The sequence below is a fragment of the Oncorhynchus mykiss genome, chromosome 10 (assembly GCF_013265735.2).
Source record: "Oncorhynchus mykiss isolate Arlee chromosome 10, USDA_OmykA_1.1, whole genome shotgun sequence".
Lineage (NCBI taxonomy): Eukaryota > Metazoa > Chordata > Actinopteri > Salmoniformes > Salmonidae > Oncorhynchus > Oncorhynchus mykiss.
In genome coordinates this window covers 28040532-28066618 of record NC_048574.1, presented here as the reverse complement: position 1 = coordinate 28066618, position 26087 = coordinate 28040532, and the positions used below count along the sequence as shown (strand labels likewise).

The 26087-nt window shown below is 45.7% G+C and overlaps 1 protein-coding gene across 4 annotated transcripts in view; it reads left to right on the top strand.

The window, feature by feature from the left end:
• The first annotated feature begins 825 nt into the window (after positions 1-825).
• The window catches only part of LOC110533594 (angiomotin), a 55543-nt gene continuing 30281 nt past the window's right edge, over positions 826-26087 (top strand). Inside the window, exons 1-5 of one of the 4 annotated variants that reach the window (XM_021617959.2) lie at positions 826-1242; positions 17592-17804; positions 18402-18470; positions 18603-18663; positions 19849-20863. In XM_021617959.2, the coding sequence (XP_021473634.2) occupies positions 18603-18663; positions 19849-20863 (1076 nt within the window). In that variant the 5' untranslated portion in view covers positions 826-1242; positions 17592-17804; positions 18402-18470. Of the gene's footprint in view, positions 1243-14399; positions 14769-17591; positions 17805-18401; positions 18471-18602; positions 18664-19848; positions 20864-26087 lie in introns of those variants that run through there. The other 3 variants (XM_021617961.2, XM_021617960.2, XM_021617963.2) reach the window with 3 other exon arrangements.

Sequence of the window (26087 nt, the reverse complement as noted above, 5' to 3'; positions counted from 1 at the left end):
ATTCCCCCATAATGCTCCTCGTGTTTCGAGGAAAAAAATCTTCTCAAATAATAATGGCATGTGTAGGCCTAATACTTCGATTTCCCAGGTATCTGTAGAGTTGGTTTGGATTACAAAACACGGACTTGGCCTGTAGCATTTGTACAGTTGGGAGAGGAATTTGAGATGTGCTGCTATTGCACCTTTGGACCACAATCATTGACAGATGAGGGAGATGCCTCTCATCATACAAGTTGCATGCCTGTCTTGGAGACATAACGTTTCCAAATGCATATATTTAGATACTTAACTCCGTATATATTTGACTTTGTCTGAATCATCAGACCATGCATTATCGATTTCAAACTGAAGCTTGGAGACTCGTTTATCTTCACGTGCTTATTGCCCTTCTCTTTCAACTTCCAAAGCGGTCTCTATCCTGTGGTATAAAGGCACATCTGTACTACACAGGATGACTTAATTAATAAAAGCCGGTGAACAATACCACAAGTCTATGTGCGTTTGTAAAGATGGAAACTTCTCATATAGATACAGTACATTTACGGACATATATTTTACTCTTGCAACCATTTTCACATCGAAAAGGTCGTATAAAGTGAAATAGGAGAGACACTGATTGGGTAGGTAACTAACTACACGATGCGTAAAAATAGTGACTGGAGCAACCATCTATCTACCCGTTCGGTCCTGGAGTGGCTTTGGGACAGGCCCGCAGAGTTGATACCCTAACTTACAAAAAATGCTTTTGTCATTTTTTTGTTATTGCATGAGCGACGATTCCAAAAGCCAACAGAAAAGCCGGCAAAATTGTCTTACTTCCTATAGCAGACTGGAGAAGGAGGGATTTCCCTCCTGAAAACTTCTTTCCAATGAGGGGGTTGGGGGTTGCACTTGCCCGGTCTCAGATGCATACACTGCTGCCGCGGTTTGTAGAAGGGGGCCATTATTTTATGCATTCCCTTCGTAGCGCAGTCAAGTGGAAAAAAATATTCCTCAACGTTTTAAGCAGTTGAAATGGGAAGGGACGCATACGCGTTATTATCTTGGATAAGAGCAAACGTAGCATGCTATTCGAAGGAAACCCGTGAAGTAACATGGATTAGTCGTATCATCATTTTTTAGGATAGTTTGAGAAATTTTGCAAAAATATCCGCTCTTCATCGAATCTTTGGAAATACCCGAGCAGGGACGTCAACAACGGAGCAGTGGTGTAGTAGTTTCTCTGTGAAGTTTCATTGAAAGGTAGACACGACTACATAACGGAATAGTCTAGGCTACTGTAAACATTTGCTTATATTGTTTGCCATGACTTGTGAAAGTGTATGATTGGATAGGCCATTTGTTGGTCACGCTACCAGAGGTATGTTTGTGTAGAGAGCTAAACAGTAGTCCAAGATGCATTTGTAGACATTTCCGTGGAAATAACAGTGATCAGACGATGCTCATGTTTGGACACACCTGTGTCAGCCTACCCTGACACCGTGACTTTGACAGTCTGCAGATGTGTGTGTGTTGTTACCTTTTTATTGGGATTGTATTGGCACTGGAAGGATTGACCATGTTTACTCTTTCTCGCGCTCTCTTTCTCTCTCGACAAATGTGATGTACTGTAGCAGTACATTGACACTATGTTACAGCATACCATGTTATATGTTGCCCTGCCCCACGTTTATTCAGTAGTTACCAATACAACACCCCACCCCCTTTATTAATTCCATATGAGCCAGCCATATATCCTGTAATTGACTACTGTACCTTTCATGCATTTTTGTGTCCTGTGCTCAGTTCTGAGCATTGCCTTCTATAAATACATTGCATGCCTTTAATTATGCATATATTATACAGTAGTAAAGACATAGACATGGGACCATTTAATTTAGCTTGTGGAGGTCCTCAAAAAGCTTTCCTACTTTATCAGAACAAGATGAATTAACCTGTTATCAGTGTGAGCATATTATCAGTCTACATGTATCTTCACTCACGTTCAACCTCTAGCCTTTGTTGTGTGATAATACCATGGGGTAGCTCTGTTTGCCTGTGTGGAGACTCCGGTTAAATTACGTTATCCCCTGTAGGTTCACAGATGTCCGTATCCTCCTCATGAATGTGGTAGGCTAGTAGTAGTCAGGGGGATAGCTGGGCTGGCACACATAATGTCTCAGCTAGGAGAAGGGTTAGTATAGTCAGAGAAAGGACATGTAGACTAAACTTGTTAAATAACTTGTATCATTATAGACTATAAGTATGCTTTACATCAGGGGTTTCCTTTTAGCTGGTCACTTTGTAGAACATACTATGGGGGAGTCAACGACTAATCATATTCACCTGAAAACGAATGGGTCAATGGATGCCGAGCTGGGCCATTGGAAGCACCGCCTTCCTGGCTATAATACCAGGGTTCGCATTCATTTCCTATATTCTTCGCTCTTCACTCGCCTGAACGAAGAGCGTGTCATGTAATTTACAAAGTTTCAAGTACGCAAAGACTAAGAGATTCGGCTCCGACTTAGGTTTCTGCTAGTGGGGAGAGAGTAGTCGTCCCCCTAGATGTTGCAAGTTTCGGGTCTTTATATATTTTTGTGTTTGCTAAAAGCAAACTACTTCCTGCTCTGCTTGTGTAGCCAGTGCTTCCTTGCTTGAGTAAGATGACCAGGTAAGAGTATGTTCAAAAAGGCTAACCAGCTGAGTTTGAACCTCCGACCGTGCCCCGGGGCATGTGGTTTCACAATGAAAAAATTAAAGATAATCATGAGTGCTGTTCTCTTTACCAGGGTTGGAAACATGCTCAGGAGGCTTTGGCTCGGACTTGTTCGTGTGACCATTGTCTCCGGCTTGGTTAAACTTCCATTGGGCGTTGTGCTGATATTGAGAAAGATTGGGGCTGCTGGCAAAGGCTCTTCCCGTGTGGTCGGGAGAGGGCAGCAGTGGTGGTTAGTTGATACGGGTGTTATCCTGGTTTCTCTGGCAATGTTCAGAGTGTGGGGATGGTATACTATCCCTGGTTGGCTCTGGAGGGTTTCCAGAGTGTGAATCAGATGACATCAGTCCGGGGCAGCCTAAAACCCCAGCTTTGGATTCGGCAGGGGAGAGTGAACCATTGGTGGTTAATGTACCTTTGATGGAGCTGTGTCGTAGAGCGGCAGATCACCTAGGGGTGGATGCTGCAGATGTATCATATCAATATGCTGCAGGAGCGGAATAACACCATGGAGACGGAGAAGCCAGTTAAAGAGCTTCTCGACAAAATATGTGCTGTGTCTAATCCCGGTGTATTATCATGGCCGTGGAGAAAAGTATGGGGGTGAAGCTGGTGACTCAGCGCCACCTCTGACTGACATTGTCCTGTATCCCTGAGAGGGACAGGCAGTTGTATTTTGATGAGCCAGTTTCTCCAACAAGGTTGTTTGGCTCGGCTATGGAGTCCTTACAGGCCCGTTTCGAGGAAAAAATAAAACAGCTCTTCGGGTCCTTTTCCTAGGAAAATCCTTCATGGAGGTGGTTCGGCAGTTCCCAAGGTGTGAAGGAAAGGGTCCAGGCCAAAGGCGGGTTGCTCACGGCATCAAGTTCTGTTTTTGACCATGTTGGAGCTTCTGGACGTCTTGGCACAGACGTTCGAGCAGCTGGTTCGAAGGAGAGCGGAGTGTAAAGCGGATTCGTCCGCAGCCCGGGGAAAAAAGCAGTCATCTCGACCTTAGCTGGAGGCCAGGGGAGGGGACGTGTTCCCTGGGCCCACCTCCCCACGTATTTACTGTGGCAACAGTGCTCCAAAGTGCTTTGGTTAATGTGGGAAAGTTACTGGTTGCCGTAGTGCCTGGCAGCGTGCTCTGTCAGTGGCAGACAATTTTGCCATGGGGGATGAGGATAGTGACGAAAGGTGTACGGTCTGCAGTTCGCTGTGCGTTCTCCTCCATTTCGTGGCAGTATTATGTCTTTTTTATTTTATTTTATTATTTTACCCCTTTTTCTCCCCAATTTCGTGGTATCCAATTGTTGTAGTAGCTACTATCTTGTCTCATTGCTACAACTCCCGTACGGGCTCGGGAGAGACGAAGGCTGAATGTCATGCGTCCTCCGATACACAACCCAACCAGCCGTACTGCTTCTTAACACAGCGCGCATCCAACCCGGAAGCCAGCCGCACCAATGTGTCGGAGGCTACACCTTGCACCTGGCAACCTTGGCTAGCGCGCACTGCGCCCGGCCCGCCACAGGAGTCGCTGGTGCGCGATGAGACAAGGAGATCCCTACCGACCAATCCCTCCCTAACCCGGACGACGCTAGGCCAATTGTGCGTCGCCCCACGGACCTCCCGGTCGCGGCCGGTTACGACAGAGCCTGGGCGCGAACCCAGGGACTCTGATGGCACAGCTGGTGCTGCAGTACAGCGCCCTTAACCACTGCGCCACCCGGGAGGCCTTCGTGGCAGTATTATGTCAAGGTTCCCTGAGGTCCTAGCTCTTGTCTTGAGAGAGGACATTGCCTCTCTCTTTCAAAAGCAGGCTATTCGGGTGGTCCCTGTTTCAGGACTACAGAGCAGTCCCAGTGATTGGTTTGCATTCATAGATCTGAAGAATGCATATTTTCATGTGGCTATATATCCTCCCCACAGCGGTTTCGTTTTGAGGGTGTGGCCTACACCTTTTTGGTTCTGCCTTTGAGGTTCTCCCTATTGCCCTGCACCTTTTCTATGGTGATGGAGGCGGCTTTGGCACAGGTGCCAGGGGATCAGAGTATTGGCCTATCTGGACGATTGGCTGGTTGTAGTGGAGTCGAGGGAACAGGTGGAGCTCCACACTGCCACTCTGGTGTTCATAGTAAATCACAAGAAAAGTTGTTTGACTCCGGCTTAGCGCATTCAGTTTCTGGGTCTCGTTTTGGACTCGGTTCCGAATCATGTGTTTTTCCCAAACAGTCGCCTTCAGCCCTGGGCTGAAGCGCACAAGTACACAGTTTCCTGGTTACTGCAGGTTTTCTGGGGTTTTTGGTCGATTCTATGTAGCACATGTGCTGTTGTTTTGGACTTGTGGTTCCTTTTAAGACTTCTGACATTCAAGGCTTGCAAGGTAAGTATTGTTCTTGGAACAGTGGGGTCTATGGTCTTGGGCTGGGGCACTCTGTGCCTTTTCGCTTGTACCTGCGGTTATTGGGTCTGATGGCCTCTTATGATAGCTGTGGTGCTTTTGGGACTTGATGTGCTTGTTTCAGTGCTTGGTGATTGCTACGCGTCTGGACACATCTCACCACTGCCATTGGTTGCTCGAGGTATCCGCGTCATGTCTAAGGGCGTTGACTCCTTGGAGGGACCCGAGACTGCTGTTGCTGGGTATTCACATGTGCCGCAGGGTGATCATGGCAGACATAACCTTACTGGGATTGGGAGTGCTATGTGTGGGATATTTGGATAGAGGGATTAGGGCAACAGCGCCGATGTTGGAGGACCAGCATGTGCTGGTAAGGTCTGACAACAGGACAGTGGTAGTGTACATCAACAGGTAGGGGAGGACGGGGTCTCTCTCTCTCTCCTAAACCTGTCCCGTTATCTGCTCGTATGCATTTAACGTCGCCAGGTTGATGTATCTTCCCAGATCTCTCAACGTGGATGCGGATCTACTTTCTAGAGGGATCCTATCTCTACTGAGTGGAGACTGCACCCCTCGGTGGTTGCCCAAATATGGGACCGGTTCGGCAGGGCTGATGTAGCTTTTTGCACATAGCATGAAATGTGAATTGTTGTCTGTTCTTCTCAATGAGGGATCTGGGCTCTCCGTTGGGAATGGATTCTTTGGTGTATCAGGGACATCCTGCTCTATGAGTTTCCTTCGGTGGACCTGATTCAGGCCACTGTGGAGAGGGTTTGTCAGAAGGATCTGTTGATCTGAACCCTGGTTCCCAGAAATTATCCACCTGTTGGGCGGGGACCCGTGGAGGGTTCCGTGTCGTCGGGATCTATTGTCCCAGGCACACAGGAGAGTTTTTCACCCACAACTGCAGATATGGGATCTGTGGGTTTGGCCCCTGAAAGGTTGCATTTGACGGCCAGGAGTTTACCCTCGAACATGATTACGACCATAGTCGGCGGGTTGTATACACAGAAGGGCTTGTCAGGTTCAAGGAGTTTCTCCTTTTCAGAGCTCTTTGGTGGACATTTTGATGTTCTTGCAAGAGCTTTTTGAACAGGGCCTTTTTCCACATTGAAGGTTTATATGGCAGCCATCTCGGCGTGTCATGTAGAGATTGACAGCTCTACCCTGGGGTTTCATCCTCTGGTGATGCGGTTTCTGAATGACGTGCATTGGCTCAGACCAGTGTCTAAGCCTATGGCACCGATCTGGGACCTGACGTTGATCCTGGACGCTCTTTGTGAGCCTCCATTTGAGCCTCTGCTGTGCACATTATGCACGTATATGGATTGGACCAATGTTGCCCAGGGTTAAGAACATGAATTGTCATTCTAAGCTAAACATTTGATGTAGTTGTTGTTTCCCCATTAAAGGGAAGTTGTGAATTGTTCTGTTTAGTCCACTCTTGATTACACACTAGTGACAGTCTAACATATGTACCCTTATTTTCTTAATTGACCCACTTGCCACAAAGCCTTATGGAATTATCTAATCCTTACGGGATGTTGAGGGAAGTGCATTTATTTCATTCATTTTTTATCTTATATCAAATTCAATGATACTAGGCCTACACCTACCCAATTCATACCTAACCCATTGAAATATAGTCATATTACATCAAAGACTGGCCAGCCAACCAGAGTCCATATCCGTTGAAAGTGTTTGTTTGTTAAGATACATTCCAGAGGGAATGCCATGGTTATTCTCTTTAACCAGAGGGCCAGTACAGGGATTTGTTTCTTGCCGTTTGACAGGATTCCAAGAAATGCTCAAATGACAAAGAACAATGACCTGCTCTGGTCTCTTGTCTGGTCTCAGTGTGTGTTTGGATCTGAACCAGTGTTGATTATCCCTCCCGTGTCCTGTCCCCTTCCTTTCTCTGTATGGTGGCCCTGCCCGGGCCAATAGGGAGCCTGGGGCCTTTGTTGAGTCGTATAGGTGGTGGTAAGTGTCTGCCAAAGCAGTGCCTAGCACCATTGACTCACAGCACTGGAATGTCTGACTGTTCCACTCACTCCCTTTCTCTCTGTCTTACTCTTTCCGCCTCCTCTCTCGTTCTCTCTCTAGTGCTGTCTCTCTATGTAATTGCTTGCCCCCTCAGCCTCCCCTTCTATCTCCATACTCCTTAGTCACTTCCTATCAATCTGAGTCCCTCATATTCCCCCCCCCCCCCCCCCCCGCTCGATTCTGTAGAGGAGGCCCAAAGTCCCATCTGCTTACTCAGCCTAGGAATAACCCAAATGTCTATTGTTTTCCTCTGAACTCACACGACGTACACAATGGATGCAGATTATCCACAATATGTTTAATAATATCACTACACTCATTAATGAATGAAAATGCAACTTCAGTGAATTACTAACACCCTCTGAGCCACAGTGCTCCCTCTCTCTCTCACACACACACACACACACACACACACAGAAAGACACACACACACAGACACATATACACACACACACATGTACACACACACAACCTGTTGAAATCAACTCGATGACCCACCAGCCCCCAGCAGGAATGAGAAGAAGTGCTCTTCATTCCTACTCTTTTTTCCCGATGGGTGGTGTGATACTGTAACCGTTTAGGAGGGACATGAACTGTGGGCCTATTAAAAGAGCCATTGCATACCTTGGTGCTGGGAGAGTGGGAGGCTGGGTAACCCAATGCCTGTGACTGGAGCCAGGGCAATGTACCTGCTAACCCCAGGGAGGGAACAGACCGCCACTACCACTCTGGAATGTGTCACAGTGTGGGAGACTCATGGAACTCATGGGAGGTAGGGGTGAGGGGGATAATGCAAAAGGCATGGCCAGACACACACACACACACAAATAGACACATGCACACTCACTCATTTACACACATACACCCCGCACTATTCATTCACTAGGTCTCCAGGCGGACGTGTCACTCTCAGTATAGTATCAGTGTTTATGGGACGAAACCATCCCAGCACTTCCCTGCTCTGATACCCTGGTCCTGCTCCACTTCCAGATGGAGTTTGTTTTGGACACATGAACATTTCCTGTCAAGGACCCGATCACATTCCCATTGCTGTCATTGGATGATCTCACTCACTCCTGAATCCAGATGAAGTTCTAATCAAAAGCACATTTTCCAGCGATATAGTCATATAATGTGTGATGTATGTCAGTGGTAGTTTCATTGTCTACTGGGACAGAGTAGGATGGAGCATTGAGTCTGAGTCATTCCTTCTGCTGTCAGTCTTGTGATTGATCGTTGTATTGTAAATCTGGCATTATAGGACCAGAGAGATGGGGGGGGGGGGGTGATATTCTTACCACTGCTGCTCCAGAAACATGCCAGAGAAAGGGCTGAGGCGAGGGGGTAAATAAAGGGGAGGGGTGAGAGGGAGTAGGGGGCAAGGTGACGGAGACAGGGGTGAAGTGAGGGGAAAAGGGGGTGAAGAGAGGGTGAAGGAAGAGATGTGAGGGGGGATTGTCCCTGCCATTACTCAGTAGAGGAAGGCCAAATCAATCCACAGCCAGAGTGACGGAGATGAAGAGGGTTCTCATCTCTACAGCACATGCTTCCCATTAAGACTGTGTGTGTGTGTGTGTGTGTGTGTGTGTGTGTGTGTGTGTGTGTGTGTGTGTGTGGCGCACATGTGGTAAGGGGTTTAGGAAGTTGTATATGCGCAGATGAGGGGGTTTGCTGTGTTTCCAAAAGTTGGGCCTGTATCAGGAACATTTGTGTGTGTTGCGGAGAGAATGAAACCACATTACAGAGATTGTGATTGAGTTGGGAAAAGAGAGCAATAGAAGGAATGAAAGGGCTCCAGAGAGAGGAAGCATGTCAGCTTTGTCAAAATGGCTGCTGCCGGGTTTGGTCCGATTATGACGACTTTTTCTCATTTAGGGAGAGAGCCAAAGGTCTTCAAACAGTCAGATACAATCACTTTCCCTCTGTTAGCTCCACAAACCCTCCCTGACCAACCAGAACTGGAGATTTGAGTCATTAAAATGAAGAGTTATTGAATTCCTTCTCTCCCCAACAAAGGACTTTCAGAAAAACAGTAAACTGATATGCCTCTGATATGTAGGTCAAACTGAATTAGGGGAATACTCTGGCACAGGGCTGCTGTTTTTGAAAGGCAAAGTGAAGGGCGCTGATTGACAGATTGAGGTATTGTGACAGAGAGCTGGTCGGACGCCCATCTCTATCCAAACAATGGCCACCTTATTATTCCAAGAGTATCCTCACTGGAGTGAAGTAATGTGACCCTGTGGAGACTGCTCTCTCTCTCTTTCTCTTTCCACCCACCTCTACCTCGTTCTCTTTATTTTTGCTGCCTTTTCAACCAGCCCTTCCCATGTTTAATGGAACATGTTCCAGCTCCTCATATTAAACATGGCAACGGCCAGCCATGAAGTGAGGGATGTGGAGAAAATCGAAGGAGAAGGGGATATGGAAAGAGGTAAAGGGAGAGAGCGAGAAAGATTGTACAGGTTGTATGTGTGTGTGTCAGAGTTTCTTGACCTGGTTCTGTCTTCCCCAGTTGTGCTGCTGTGGGAGAATCTCAGAGGCCAGACCCCAGAGTAATGGACACCAAGGGAGAGTGGGCTTCATGCTCTCTCCCGCCACAGAGGGAGGGAGGGAGATGGGCGGCCTTTCTAGATTGGAATGTTGCATTTCCTGCTTGGTTCCTGCCATGTGTTTCTCAGTTTTCCCCTGTTCCCCCGATCTATCTCTTTCTCTTGCTCTCGGTCTTCCTCTCTTTCTCTCTCTCCCTTCTTCTCGCGCTCTTGCTCTCTCTCTCTCTTGCTCTGCACCACATTCCCCCCTTCTCTTCCCCTTCCTCTTTTTCATCCCCTCATGCCTTTCTTGTGACCTTCCCTACATATTTCTCTCCTCTATTCTAGCCCTCTTCTCCCTCGCCCCTCTCCCTCCCTCCATGTTCCTCTCCCTTCCCTCTCCTCTTTCCCCTAACAATATTGTCAGTGTTATCTTGTCCTACAATAAGTTGACGTGGAAGAGCTCTCTGGAGTTCATTAAACCACTGGATACTTTCCACTAATGTTCCGCTGTTATGTAAGCACTCCCTGAGAAAGATGACCGTGAGTGTGTTTTGTGCGCTGTGTGCATGTGTGTGAAGTGGGCCAGAACACTTTAGCTACAGGGTTGTTTGGGGTCAGTTGCCTGATCTCTCTCTCCCCCTGTGTGTTTGTGTGTGTGTGTGTGTGTGTCAGGAGTTGGTTGCCATATTGGGATTAAAACCCACACATTCCATGGAATGTTGTTCACCAGCTCCTTTTCTCACCTCTCCTCTCCTACCCTCTCTGTTCTCCGGAATGTGACTGTTGTTGCCTCGGGCTAAGTATGCTACTATGCTGTGTTTGTTAGTGTACAGTTGACAGAAAACAGATACAGGACAATGACAGTCAACACCTTCAGGCCCATCTCTCTACGAAGGTAGAGTCAACTGGTTGGACCTGAACCAGAGGGGAACTTAGACACTGTTATCTGCCGTCTACAGTTACAGTTGAAGTCGGAAGTTTACATACACTTTATAGGCTGACCACACCGGTTGACCGTTTTATGTGTGGATTCATTGTCGGGAGTAGAGGACCTTGTGCATTTCAGGTAAAATAACAACTCAATGTTTATATCCCAGGACAAATTAGCTAGCAACAGCAACCTAACTAAATAGGACAAATTAGCTAGCAAGTGCAAGCTAGCTAGCTAAATTGCCATACATGTTTAATGTTTTTCGACCTGTCCCCAAATTAATGTAATTGGTTCAGAGTTTGTTTTGATATTTTAACCTGCGTGTCGTGATCGCGCTTGGTGTGGGGGGACAAAATAAATGTATGCACGATGGCGCACGTGCGCAGCCGGTTTGGGTTCGGTGTTAGCCAAATACATTTAAACTCAGTTTTTCACAATTCCTGACATTTAATCTTAGTGAAAATTCCCTGTCTTAGGTCAGTTAGGATCACCACTTTATTTTAAGAATGTGAAATAATAGTAGAGAGAATGATTTATTTCAGCTTTTATTTCTTTCATCACATTCCCAGTGGGTCAGAAGTTTACATACACTCAATTAGTAGTTGGTAGCATTGCCTTTAAATTGTTTAACTTGGGTCAAACGTTTCAGTTAGCTTCCCAAAATAAGTTAGGTGAATTTTGGCCCATTCCTCCTGACAGAGCTGGTGTAACTGAGTCAGGTTTGTAGGCCTCCTTGCTCGCACATGCTTTTTCAGTTCTGCCCACAAATTTTCTATAGGATTGAGGTCGGCTTTGTGATGGCCACTCCAATACCTTGACTTTGTTGTCCTTAAGCCATTTTGCCACAACTTTGGAAGTATGCTTGGGGTCATTGTTAATTTGGAAGACCCATTTGCAACCAAGCTTTAACTTCCTGACTGTTGTTTTGAGATGATGCTTCAATATATCTACATAATTGTCCTCCCTCATGATGCCATCTATTTTATGAAGTGCACTAGTCTCTCCTGCAGCAAGGCACCCCCACAACATGATGCTGCCACCTCCGTGCTTCACAGTTGGGATGGTGTTCTTTGGCTTGCAAGCCTCCCCCTTTTTCCTCCAAACATAACGATGGTCATTATGGCCAAACAGTTCTATATATAGGACATTTAGGACATTTCTCCAAAAAGTACAATGTTTGCCCCCCCCATGTGCAGTTTCAAACCGTAGTCTGTCTTTTTTAATGGCGGTTTTGGAGCAGTGGCTTCTTCCTTGCTGATCGGCCTTTCAGGTTAGGACCAGATGTGGAGGTCAACAATTTTTTCTCTGAGGTCTTGGCTGATTTCTTTTAGATTTTCCCATGATGTCAAGCAAAGAGGCACTGCATTTGAAGATAAGACCTTGAAATACATCTACAGGTACACCTCCAATTGTCTCAAATGATGTCAATTAGCCTATCAGAAGCTTCTAAACTATGACATAATTTTCTGGAATTTTCCAAGCTGTTTAAATGCACAGTCATCTTAGTGTATGTAAACTTCTGACCCCCTTGAATTGTGATACAGTGAATTATAAGTGAAATAATCTGTAAACAATTGTTGGAAACAATAGTCTGTAAACAATTGTTGGAAAAATGACTTGTGTCATGCACAAAGTAGATGTCCTAACCGACTAGCCAAAACTATCATTTGTTAACAAGAAATTTGTGGAGTGGTTGAAAAACAAGTTTTAATGACTCCAACCTAAGTGTATGTAAACTTCCGACTTCAACTGTACATGTGTATATGGAGCCGTGTGGGAGTTCCCTCTGAGAAAAAGTGACTGGGACTCTTATGAGGCTCAGGGGAGTGACGCGGGTTAAGCGTTTGCGTACCATCCTGGTCTCCCAGCCCCCAACTCTGGGCAGAGCTGGGTTTAAAAACTTTTGAAATTATTTTCAAATACTTTGGCTGCTTGATTGAGCTTTTGTTGCAGTGAAACCAATGGAAGACTCTGCTTGCATGGCAGTCCGGGCAGGCTAAATCAAATGCTAGAAGTATTTGAAAGAGTTCAAATTGTATTTGAACCCATGTCTGCCTCTGGCTCTATTCCTGGTATGAATAGACAATAAATCATCTCAATCTAACCTACTGCCCTTATTCATGGTTCCCCTGGGGAAAACATAGTGTGTGTGTGTGGTGTATTTAGTGGTGGGTGATGGGTTCTCAGGACCCCGTAAGTAACCTGTAGTATCACCCTCCAGGGAAAATGTGTGTGTGTGTCCGTGGTGGGATATGTGTGTCCGGGGTGGAGTGTATTATGTGCTCCCAGGACCCCTGTGTGTGTGTATAAGGAAAAATGTATGCGTGTGTGTGATGCTCTCAGGACCCAGTGTGTATATCCTGCAGTATGTCTCCTGAGGGGAAAAAGGTCTGAACGTCAACCTTAATGTCAGGGGATGTTAGTCAGGGGCCGTCTCCTGTCTGTCTGTCTGTCTGTTTGTCTGTCTCTCTCTCGTTCTCTCTCGCTCTCTTTCTCTACCCATCTATCCCACTCTTAATGTCTTGTTCTTTCTTGCGTTCCTGTGGAAGTCCCCCCCCCCCCCCCTCTGCTGTTAACCCCGCTCTGGTGTTTTAGAAGAATAAACAGGCCTTGTGCAGGGGCGCTGGGAAACTTGCACATGGAAGGCAAATATTTACATAAGACAGTGCAACCTCTGGTGCCATTTAAAAATATGAAAGAGCAGCTCATAATAGATATAGCTAGCTACTACTGTATATCATCGTATCTCAAAGCTCCCGGTTAATTGCTGGCTGAAGCTGGGAGCAGAGTTTGAAACAGTCTCTCTACACAGATCTGGCATCAGGCTAAAGGCTGAAGGCCTCACTCACTCAGATGAGAGAAAGGTAACTGCCAAAATAATGGAAAACTGAGTTAATGAGGGATACACTGAACAAAAATACAAACGCAACATGTAAAGTGTTGGTCCCATGATTCATGAGCTGAAATTAAAGATCCCAGAAATGTTCTTTACGCTCAAATTTTGTGTAAAAATGAGTTTACACCGCTGTTAGTATTTCTCCTTTGCCAAGATCATCTATCCATCTGAAAGGTGTGGCAAATCAAGAAGCTGATTAAACTGCATAGTCATTACGCAGGTGCACCTTGTGCTGGGGACAATAAAAGGCCACTCTAAAATGTGCAGTTTTGTCACACAACACAATGCCACAGATGTCTCAAGTTTTGAGGGAGCGTGCATTTGGTATGCTGACTGCAGGAATGTCCACCAGAGCTGTTACCAGAGAATTAAATGTTAATTTCTCTACCAAAAGCCGCCTCCAACGTCGTTTTAGAGAATTTGGTATTACATCCAACCGGGCCTCACAGCCACAGACCATGTGTATGGCTGTTTGCTGATGTCAACAGTTTACCCCATAGTGGCGGTTGGGTTATGGCATGGACAGGCATAAGCTATGGACAATGAACACAATTGCTCACAACTGGTCATAAACCTTTACGACTGAGATCATGGCTGGCTACCAATGAATGATGCCATTTTAATTAAATTGATCTCTCAGAGAGAGGGAGGGAGTTCTGTTGTCTTGCTATATTACTATCTCTTTCTCTCTTACACTCAAACCCACTCACTCACTTTTTCTCTCTCTTTCACACTCAAACTCTATTTTTCTGTCTGTCTCCCTCCCTCTCTTCCCTCTCCCTTTATGGTTTATGTAGAGACACTGACTAACTCCAGCACAGCTTTTCCATCCCTTCCAACTTTGTGGGCCTGTCTGCCCCTGACTCACTGATCTAGGACCAGCGGGAACCTGAACCTGTGTGCGCAGGCCCTCTCTAAAGAGGAAGTGTGTGGTGAAGCAGCAGGTGGCTGGGCGGGCTAATGGTAAACGGTGTAAAGGAGCAGTTACGCCAGCGTTCAGGTATGAGGGTGTGACGAGATCCTGGAGGGCCTACAGATTCACCTGTCCTCCCGATCGCAGCCCCACCTGCTGGAACGAGGGGGAGGGAGGGAAGGAGGAGAGAGAGCGAGGTGTGCCGTGGTAGCTCTTGCAGAACGAAGGTACAAGCTGAGAGCAGTGTTAACTGCTTTACTGAGCTGCTCTGTGGGAAAATTGGATTGAACAAAGCAGGCTGGATCTCTTGGCATCGTTTGGTTTCTGTGGAATATCTCATATTTCATTGTAGCCTACTGCTCCCTTGGTATGTGATCATTTTTAATACTTTGTGTGACGTTGCAGTTGAGATACATCATGACAGTTGTATTTCAAACTAGGTGGATGGATGTGAGCAATGAAATTGAATGTTATTGCTCAAATCCTGATAGTGGAATTTCAAACCGTGTGAGTGTTGAGGTGAATGTCAGCTGCGCTCTGTAGGTACTGCTGAGACCCAGGCTAGCTCAGGTATGCTGGCTGACATAACCCACATACCCACACAAGCATGCACACACACAGAGGTCAAAGCCACTGGGACGACTTACAGGGAGACCTATCAGAGGAGCGACCGGAATGCACTGTGGCCAGCTCTGGCTACAGAATAAACTGTTTATTTGAAACAGTCAAGGAACTTACAATTTGAGCATCAGCAAATGGGGGGAGATGGGTGAGGAGGGGAGGGAGTATGACGGGACCATCTGGAAGTCATTTTTCAAAGGGGAGGGTGATTAGTCCTTGTTGTGATACTGATTGTCTTACTCATACTGTCCTATCAAGAGTGTGATAGTGTGTCTACATTTGTTTTCACGTGAATGTACAGTACCAGTCAAAAAGTTTGGACTCTCCTACTCATTCAATGTTTTTTCTTTACTTTTACTATTTTCTACAATGTAGAATAATAGTGAAGACATCAAAACTATGAAATAACACATGAAATCATGTAGTAACCAAAAAAGTGTTAAACAAATCCAAATATATTTGAGATTCTTCAAAATAGCCACCCTTTGTCTTGATGATAACTTTCACACTCTTGGCATTCTCTACCAGCTTCATGAGGTAGTCATTTGGATTGCTTTTCAATTAACAGGTGTGCCTTGTTAAAAGTACATTTGTGGAATTTCTTTCCTTCTTAATGCGTTTGAGCCAATCAGTTGTGTTGTGACAAGGTAGGGGTGGTATACAGAAGATAGCCCTGTTTGGTAAAAGACCAAGTCCATATTATGGCAAGAACATCTTAAATAAGCAAAGAGAAATGACAGTCCATCATTACTTTAAGAAATGAAGGTCAGTCAATCCTGAAAATTTCATGGAACTTTTAAAGTTTCTTCAAGTGCAGTTGCAAAAACCATCAAGCGCTATGATGAAACTGGCTCTCATGAGGACCGCCACAGGAAAGGAAGGCCCAGAGTTACCTCTGCTGCAGAGGATAAGTTCATTAGAGTTACCAGCCTCAGAAATTGCATCCTAAAGAAATGCTTCACAGATTTCAAGTAATAGACACATCTCAACATTAACTGTTCAGAGACCAGAGATTTTTGGTTCCAACCGCTGTATTTTTGTGAGATGCAAAGTAGGTGAACGGATGATCACTGTATGTGTGGTTCCCACCGAAAAGCATGGAGGAGGAGGTGTGATGGTGTGGGGGTGCTTTGCTGGTAACACTGTCTGTGATTTATTTAGAGTTTAAGGCACACTTAACCATCATGGCTACCACAGCATTCTGCAGTGATACGCAATCCCATCTGGTTTGCGCTTAGTGGGACTATCATTTGTTTTTCAACGGGACAATGACCCAACACACCTCCAGGCTGTGTAAGGGCTATTTAACCAAGAAGGAGAGCGATGGAATGCTGCATCAGATGACATCAGATCAATCCCCCAACTTTAACCCAATTGAAATGGTTGGGGTGAGTTGAACTGCAGTGAAGGAAAAGCAGCCAACAAGTGCTCAGCATATGTGGGACCTTCTTCAAGACTGTGGGAAAAGCATTCCAGGTGTAGCTGGTTGAGAGAATGCAAAGCTATCATCAAGACAAAGGGTGGCTACTATGAAGAATCTAAAATATATTTAGATTTGTTTAACACTTTTTTGGTTACTACATGATTCCATATGTGTTATTTCAGTTCTGATGTTTTCACTATTATTCAACAGAAACAAACTTGAATGAGTTGGTGTGTCCAAACTTTTGACTGGTACTGTATGTGTTTTTGCAAATGTATGTACTGTATGTGTCTTTGTGGGGGGGTGTGTTTTGAGAATCCAAATCTGGCTTTATCAGTTCTGATTGCTCTCGCTGTGTTAGAGGAAGGGCGGTGTGCGTGTCGGTGTGTGCGTGTATGTGTGAGTGTGTGTATGTGCATGTGTGTGCGCTGTATGGCTACCGAGTCAGTCAAACATCAACAGAAATGGATTCTACTATCCCCGGGATTTCACCCACTTCCAAACGTCTTTTGACAGAGAGTGAAGAACATTTAATCTGACATTCTCTTTCAATGTTGTTGTTCCAAGCACTTGAACACTTGTTTTAGCTGTAACTGCTTCTCTGTGGCTGAGTCTGCCGACTCCAAACTGGGTTTCACAATAACACCAATGTTCGGTAACGTCGCCAGGAAAGATTGTGTCCAGAAAATCACCTCTGGTTCACACAGAGATGGGAGTTGTCTTGTTTTGTCAAGAGCAGCTCAGCTCTCCATTCTCTCTCTGTTCTGATTGAACCCTGCACATCCTCACATCCTGTGTTTGATTCCAGCGAAAGGCAGACCCACACACACGCACACAGGTGCGTGTGCACACACACACTGAAAACAAACACACACACACAATCACAACACTGAACACACACACCCCTACTTCCCATAACCTGCCCAGACATTCACACAGCTGTATGTTGCAAGGCTCACTCTGGTCCTCGTTCTCTGCTCACGGCCGAACCAGAAGAGGAAAAGACTTCACTAAAAGTGTCCCCTATTTTACATTCCCAAAATCCCCGCCCCTCCTCTTCCCCTGTGCGGCTCCTGCGGCCGTGCATACCGGACCCCACCCCCATTGTTAAGGTTGGTTGGTTGAGAGTGGCTCTTCCTGTTGCAGAGTGGCTGGGGCTAAGCGACGTGGACCAGCGCCTCTATGTGTTGGAGCAGCTGGAGGAACTGGTGACGCTACAGGACCAGGAGGAGACCCCCACCGGACCCCCTGGAGACACCCATCTCGATACCTGTCCCCCCCCCCAACAGCGGCAGCACCATGAGCAGCAGAGCCTAGTCAGAGCGGTGCCGGAGGAGCGCGGTGAGAGCAGCCACACAGGTAGGTGACCAGGGGGAGGGAGTCGGATACGTCTAGGGAGATATAGAAGGGAAGGGAAAGGGGATACCTAGTCAGTTGTGCAACTGAATGCATTCAACTGAAATGTGTCTTCCGCATTTAGTTTGCAGGGGTTATGAAATCACAGAGGTGGGGGGTAGAGGAAAAGTTAATGAGCAGATTTTAAACAAGCCAGTACAGTATGACTGAGTTTTGATTTCACGCAACCTAACAATTCTGCTGGCACAGTAGTAGTTTTACCACATATTGAATTTGATTGAATAGAAGTAGACGATTCTGAATGCCAATGTCATTTCATAATGTAGCATTAGTACAGAGTAGAGACTACTATGTGAAACGCCTGCTCGGGGTCCAGTGTGCTGCCTGCCTGTCAGATTCCCTGCTTTCTCTGTGTGGCAGGCAGGCAGGCAGGCAGCAGCCTTTAAACAACCCATAAGTCACTGTGTCTCGCCATGTCAAAACAATTCCCTCTGTCGTACCAGTGGATCCTCCATTTGTCTCCACATTTATTTTCAGTTGTGTGTTTTTGTTTTGTTTCTGTTCCATCCTCCATTTGTCCATTGTCCTTGTTGGTACTAGTTGGTTCTGAAGAGGGGGAGTCAGAAAGGAGAAGATTTGGGGGAAGAGCGGCAGGAAATAGCAGTCGAAGTATGTCGGGGAGAGTATACTACCATTGTGACATTCATTTTTTCTCTCTCTTTTCCTTCTTCGACTTGGAAGAGAACCCTGCGTGCGGATGACCCCAAAGCTGACTTTTTTATATATATTTATTTACCACAGATGTTTCGGAAAAAAGCTTCATCCTCCTTGAGAATGAGAAGAATATCAGAAAGCAATAGATGTAATAATTTCACCTTCTTCATTACTTTGTCGATGGTGCCTCTTTATCTTTAACCACCATTTCTCTTTAATGGCATTCAAGGTTGTCAGTGGAAACCACTCCATAGAACCCAGTTTGAAATCCCACCCCCAAAACATTGAGGAAGTCAGTTTCAAAATAACTCCTAAACCTAGTGAAGCCCTTTAAGCGTAACACTTGCTTGTGGCTTTTTATTGGATGTAGTTAAAGTGTAAATTTACACTCTCCGGAAATGAGTGTGTTTGATTTAGACCTGCAGGCATGTTAGCTAATTCACAGCTAACATGCCCTGGGTGGTTTCTACTTTGACTTTGTATGTTTTTACTAAAACACATGTGCCTTCCCCTACTGTATGATTGTCATATGTCTACCAATCACATGCCTAGCTTGGGATAAAAGAGTTTTGATTTTTGAATCAATCATTTTGCAAATTATCTGCCGGGTAATGATAAAAATAGTTGGGTGTGTAAAAATGGTCATGATTAATTTCGACGATAGTAGTGCACACTGCATGTTGAAAGTAATAATCAGATGTTCTGTCCTGCACAAGGGGAATGGGGTTACAGTATAAACGCTCTGACTCTGGGATTAAATACCATGTAATCGGTTGGTTTGGGTGACCAATTTGGCCGGACTATAAGTCAGTATTTCTGCTGATGATGGTGTCATATTTGTAGTTTGGCTCCAAAAAGCCTTAGAAACCAGCACTTGTACGCACCAGATTTGGCCTTTAAAACCGATAATACCCCCTCCAATGCTTGGTATGGTATGCTTTTTTCTGGTTTGGTCTGAACTACCTCTTGAGTAGTTGCAGGGGGGGTTCACGTCTTCTTTACGTTTCTCAGAGCATAGTGGTGATTCAGTCCCTTTGTCATTGTTTTCATCTCCATTATGTGTTTCACCTTAACATCACTCATGTCTAGTGTTCAGTATGCTCAGCTATGACTCTCATGATGAGTGTTAGGGGTCGTTGGTAAAGGGCTTGTGTGTTCTCTGACTTTGTCTCCTCTATTCCCCCCCACATTTCTCCCTTCTTTTCCCCCTCTCCATCTCTCCCCACCCTGTTTTCACCCTTTCTCCATCTCAACCCCTCTCTTCAATCTTTTCTCGACTCATCCCCCTCCTCATCTCACCCACCCTCCTTCGTCCCACCCTACCCTCTCCCAGGGAACATCGATCGCGGGCGCAGCTCATCTTTCCATGAGGTGCGTGGTCTTCGGGAAACTGAAATGAGGCCGGTGGCCGACGAAACGTCCAGCAGCGGCAGCAACAACACCGTCCTGCAGCGACTCCTACAGGAGCAGATGCGCTATGGTGAGGGACGCAACTACCAGCTGGCCATGCAGCAACAGCAGCAACATCAACAACAACAGCAGCAGCAGAGGCAGCAGCAGGAGGGTGGGGTGAGCGGGGGCTACCCGGGCCATGGAGGGCCCAACGATGAACGGCATGACTCTATGGTGCCCCACATCGCCCGGCAGGAGCCTCAGGGACAGGAGCTGCAGGCAGACAGTGGCGTGGAGAAGCTGGGCTCCCGCGGCGGGGGGAGTAGTGGAGGAGGAGGAATGAGTGGTGGTGGGGGAGGGAGCAGCCAGGGTCCCAACCCTGAGGACTTACCCACCTACGAGGAGGCCAAGGTGCAGTCGCAGTATTTCCGGGGCCACCCGCACCACCAGCAACATCAACAACACCAACATCAACAACAACAACAGTTGCCTCCGTCAGTGGGCGCTGCGTTTTACGTGACAGCTGCAACCAACAACGGCAAGGTGCGTACGGAGGGGCGTCCAACGGTGCAGCGGCTGAGCACCGGGGGCAAAGTGCATCAGGACGACGGACTCAAGGACCTGAAGCAGGGTCACGTACGTTCCCTCTCCGAGCGCCTCATGCAGCTCTCGTTGGCCACCAGCGGGGTGAAGGCCCACGCCCCCATCACCAGTGCCCCCCTTTCCCCCCAGCTTCCCCCTCCAGGTCCCCCGGGGGATTACTACAAGCCCTCAGGCCAGCATCGGGGCCCCCCACCTGACTACCCCTTCAAGAACATGGGCTCCCCTTCCAAACAGCAGCCGCAGCATCAGGAGCAAGGAGGGCACTATTACCAGGAGCATCGGCCCAGGGACCAGGGCAGGAACGAGGTGCCACACGTCCGCTACCAGCCTCCACCAGAGTACGGCTCCTTCAGGTGAGTAAGATGGACACACTTCACTCCGTACTGAGTCACTGTGTGTCTAACTGTCCAAGTGAACATCCTGTCTGTCTGAGCTGTATCACTGTTACTATCGTATCAAACTTTAATTTCATGTTGTTGATGTGGCTACCAGAATATAGTTAAAGAAATCTGATCCCGTTGTCTTGTTCAGTTGAATCACGCACACCTGACTCAGTTGAGAAACACACACACTCCCCCAACATGGCCCTAGAGAGACAGACTGCCCCTTGTCTGCTGGCTAAGGAATGTCTATTTACTGCATTTATTTAAAGTCTCTGCTGGTGTGCTGTCCAAAGCTTCAACAATTCGTATACCTGCTGCGTCTTGAGTAGGATTGGATGGTATCCAGATTTACATACCTTCATACCGTGCCTGTGCAATCCTGGGATATACAGTATTACCGGCAGTGCACACAAGGGGCAAAAAAAAAATTCTAACGTCAAAAAATGTGTATAAAACGTCAGTTACCAGAATGCTAAAGAAATGCTAACAAGTACTAAGGAATTCCCATAGCGAATGCTAGATAAATGCTAACGATCAAATGCAAACATTAACTACTAAAGCTTACTGTATGCTTCCCAGTCTAAACAGTTTGCGTATATATTATTACAAAATTGTGACGTTTTTGTTTTGGTGTTCTGTTTTTTTTTCCGTCTGTACGAACAAAAAAAATCTTGAGGTAAGCCGAAGTTCGGTTGCCGAAGTCTACGGCCCTTCGTCTATGTTTGGTCAACAGTAGAGATTCTTCAATTAAGTGTTTTTTGTTATTCAACGATAGACAACTAGTTTTCATGCACATTTCCACTTGATATACTGCACCAAACATCTTAGTTAACATTAGCAAGTTAGCAAAACACAGCTGGAGAGAATTTATTTGGCAAATCTTACATAGTTAATTGAGTAAGATATATAGCTGGCAAAAATTAGCAGTGATTTTCTTGTAACTTTTCTTGTAACTCGTCGCCTTACTTAGTGTCTTCAGAAAGTATTCATACCCCTTATTCCACATTTTGCTGTGTTACAGCCTGAATTCAAAATGGTAGAAAAATATATATAATCATCCATCTACACACATTACCCCATAATGACATCATAATACTCCATAATGACATCACAATAACCCACAATGACATCACAATACCCCACAATGACATCACAATACCCCATAATGACAAAGTGGAAACATGTTTTTAGAAATGTTTGCTAATTTATTTAAAATGAAATACAGAAATATCCAATTTACACCTATTTGTTATTACACTCCAAATTGTGTTCAAGTGCATCCAATTTCCTTTGATCATCCTTGAGATGTCACAATAACTTAATTGGAGCCCACCTGTGGCCAAGTCAATTGTTTGGACATGATTTAAAAAGAAACACACTTGTCTATATAAGGTCGCACAGTTGACAGTGCATGTCAGAGCAGAAACTATACCATATAGAGAGAATTGTGATGAGAATTGAAACATGTTTTCACTTTGTCGTTATTGTGTGTAGATTGGTAAGGCATTTTTTTCTATTGAATCCATTTTGAAATTAGACTAACACAACAAAATGTGGAATAAGTCAAGGGGTATGAATACTTTCTGAAGACACTGTAAATTGCGCTGCAGGAGTGACTCACCTCACAAAGCATCTGTTTTTTAAACACACGTGACTTACTAAAACAGCTGTATGAGAAACTAGTACCAGTATGCATCATAATGAAAAATTACGCAATCTGCTTCATCTATTACTTAGTGCACAAGTTGACTCCAGGTATTTACTTAAAAAGTACAAACAATCACATTTATAAAACAAAAACTGTATTGACGTTATTGGAAAATCACACTGAGGGTATTTCGAAACACCCCGGGATACGGTATATACAGTATACCGCCCAACTCTAGTCTTGAGTATTTTTGGATAAATTAACATGATTGAGACCTTGTCTTTAACACTCCTAGGGATGATTTAGGCTTTTACCCTTGAACTCTGTGACTTTCAGTCATAATCGGGGTCATTGCCTACACACAGTGCTGGAGGGCTACCTACCTGTCCTTCATATATCATCCTGCCTGCCTGCCTGCCTGCCTGCCTGCCTACCTACCTACCTACCTACCTACCTACCTACCTACCTACCTACCTACCTACCTACCTGCCTGTCTGCATACATACCTACCTGTCTGCATACATACCTACCTACCTACCTACCTACCTACCTACCTACCTACCTACCTGTCTGCATACATACATACCTACCTACCTACCTACCTGTCTGCATACCTACCTACATGCCTTTGTACCTACCTACCTACCTACCTACCTACCTACCTACCTACCTACCTACCTGTCTGCATACCTACCTACCAACCCGTCTGCATACCTACCTACATGCCTGCCTGCCTACATACCTACCTACCTACCTACCTACCTACCTACCTACCTACCTACCTACCTACCTACCTACATGCCTTTCTACCTACCTGTCTACCTACCTACCTGTCTACCTACCTACATGCCTTTCTCCCTACCTACCTACCTACCTACCTGTCTGACTACCTACCTGTCTGACTACATGCCTTTCTCCCTACCTACATGCCTTTCTCCCTACCTACCTGCCTGCCTACCTACTGTCTGCCTAACTACCTGTCTGCCTACCTGTCTACCTACCTACAGTGAGGGGAAAAAGTATTTGATCCCCTGGTGATTTTGTATGTTTGCCCACTGACAAAGAAATCATCAGTCTATAATTTTAATGGTAGATTTATTTGAACAGTGAGAAACAGAATACAACAAAAAAATCCAGAAAAACGCATGTCAAAAATGTTATAAATTGATTTGCATTTTAATGAGGGAAATAAGTATTTGACCCCTCTGCAAAACATGACTTAGTACTTGGTGGCAAAACCCTTGTTGGCGATCACAGAGGTCAGACGTTTCTTGTAGTTGGCCACCAGGTTTGCGCACATCTCAGGAGGGATTTTGTCCCATTCCTCTTTGCAGATCTTCTCCAAGTCATTAAGGTTTCACGGCTGACGTTTGGCAACTTGAACTTTCAGCTTCTTCCACAGATTTTCTATGGGATTAAGGTCTGGAGACTGGCTAGGCCATTCCAGGACCTTAATGTGCTTCTTCTTGAGCCACTCCTTTGTTGCCTTGGCCGTGTGTTTTGGGTCATTGTCATGCTGGAATACCCATCCACGACCCATTTTCAATGCCCTGGCTGAGGGAAGGAGGTTCTCACCCAGGATTTGACGGCACATGGCCCCGTTCATCGTCCCTTTGATGTGGTGAAGTTGTCTTGTCCCCTTGGCAGAAAAACACCCCCAAAGCCTAATGTTTCCACCTCCATGTTTGACGGTGGGGATGGTGTTCTTGGGGTCATAGGCAGCACTAAAAAAATAAGAATTTGTTCTTAACTGACTTGCCTAGTTAAATAAAAAATGTAAATCCTCCTCCAAACATGGCGAGTTGAGTTGATGCCAAAGAGCTCCATTTTGGTCTCATCTGACCACAGCACTTTCACCCAGTTGTCCTCTGAATCATTCAGATGTTCATTGGCAAACTTCAGACGGGCATGTACAGTGGGGAGAACAAGTATTTGATACACTGCCGATTTTGCAGGTTTTTTTTACTTACAAAGCATGTAGAGGTCTGAAATTATTATCATAGGTACACTTCAACTGTGAGAGACGGAATCTAAAACAAAAATCCATAAAATCACATTGTATGATTTGTAAGTAATTAATTTGCATGTTATTGCATGACATAAGTATTTGATACATCAGAAAAGCAGAACTTGGGGGGATCACGTGACCCTTGAACGATATGGCCGCATGAACTAAGAGCTCCGCACAAGTAGTTTCCAATTCCTAATCTCAAATCAAATCAAATTTTATTTGTCACATACACATGGTTAGCAGATGTTAATGCGAGTGTAGCGAAATGCTTGTGCTTCTAGTTCCGACAATGCAGTAATAACCAACGAGTAATCTAACTAACAATTCCAAAACTACTACCTTACATTTGTGTGTGTATAAGGGGATAAAGAATATGTACATAAAGATATATGAATGAGTGATGGTACAGAGCGGCATAGGCAAGATGCAGTAGATGGTATCGAGTACAGTATATACATATGAGATGAGTATGTAAACAAAGTGGCATAGTTTAAAGTGGCTAGTGATACATGTATTACATAAAGATGCAGTAGATGATATAGAGTACAGTATATACGTATACATATGAGATGAATAATGTAGGGTATGTAAACATTATATTAAGTAGCATTGTTTAAAGTGGCTAGTGATATATTTTACATCAATTTCCATCAATTCCCATTATTAAAGTGGCTGGAGTTGAGTCAGTGTGTTGGCAGCAGCCACTCAATGTTAGTGGTGGCTGTTTAACAGTCTGATGGCCTTGAGATAGAAGCTGTTTTTCAGTCTCTCGGTCCCAGCTTTGATGCACCTGTACTGACCTCGCCTTCTGGATGATAGCGGGGTGAACAGGCAGTGGCTCGGGTGGTTGTTGTCCTTGATGATCTTTATGGCCTTCCTGTGACATCGGGTGGTGTAGGTGTCCTGGAGGGCAGGTAGTTTGCCCCCGGTGATGCGTTGTGCAGACCTCACTACCCTCTGGAGAGCCTTACGGTTGTGGGCGGAGCAGTTGCCGTACCAGGCGGTGATACAGCCCGACAGGATGCTCTCGATTGTGCATCTGTAGAAGTTTGTGAGTGCTTTTGGTGACAAGCCAAATTTCTTCAGCCTCCTGAGGTTGAAGAGGTGCTGCTGCGCCTTCTTCACGATGCTGTCTGTGTGGGTGGACCAATTCAGTTTGTCTGTGATGTGTACGCCGAGGAACTTAAAACGTACTACCCTCTCCACTACTGTTCCATCGATGTGGATAGGGGGGTGTTCCCTCTACTTTTTCCTGAAGTCCACAATCATCTCCTTAGTTTTGTTGACGTTGAGTGTGAGGTTATTTTCCTGACACCACACTCCGAGGGCCCTCACCTCCTCCCTGTAGGCCGTCTCGTCGTTGTTGGTAATCAAGCCTACCACTGTTGTGTCGTCCGCAAACTTGATGATTGAGTTGGAGGCGTGCGTGGCCACGCAGTTGTGGGTGAACAGGGAGTACAGGAGAGGGCTCAGAACGCACCCTTGTGGGGCCCCAGTGTTGAGGATCACTCCAAGTTCAAACTCATTTAGCTTTA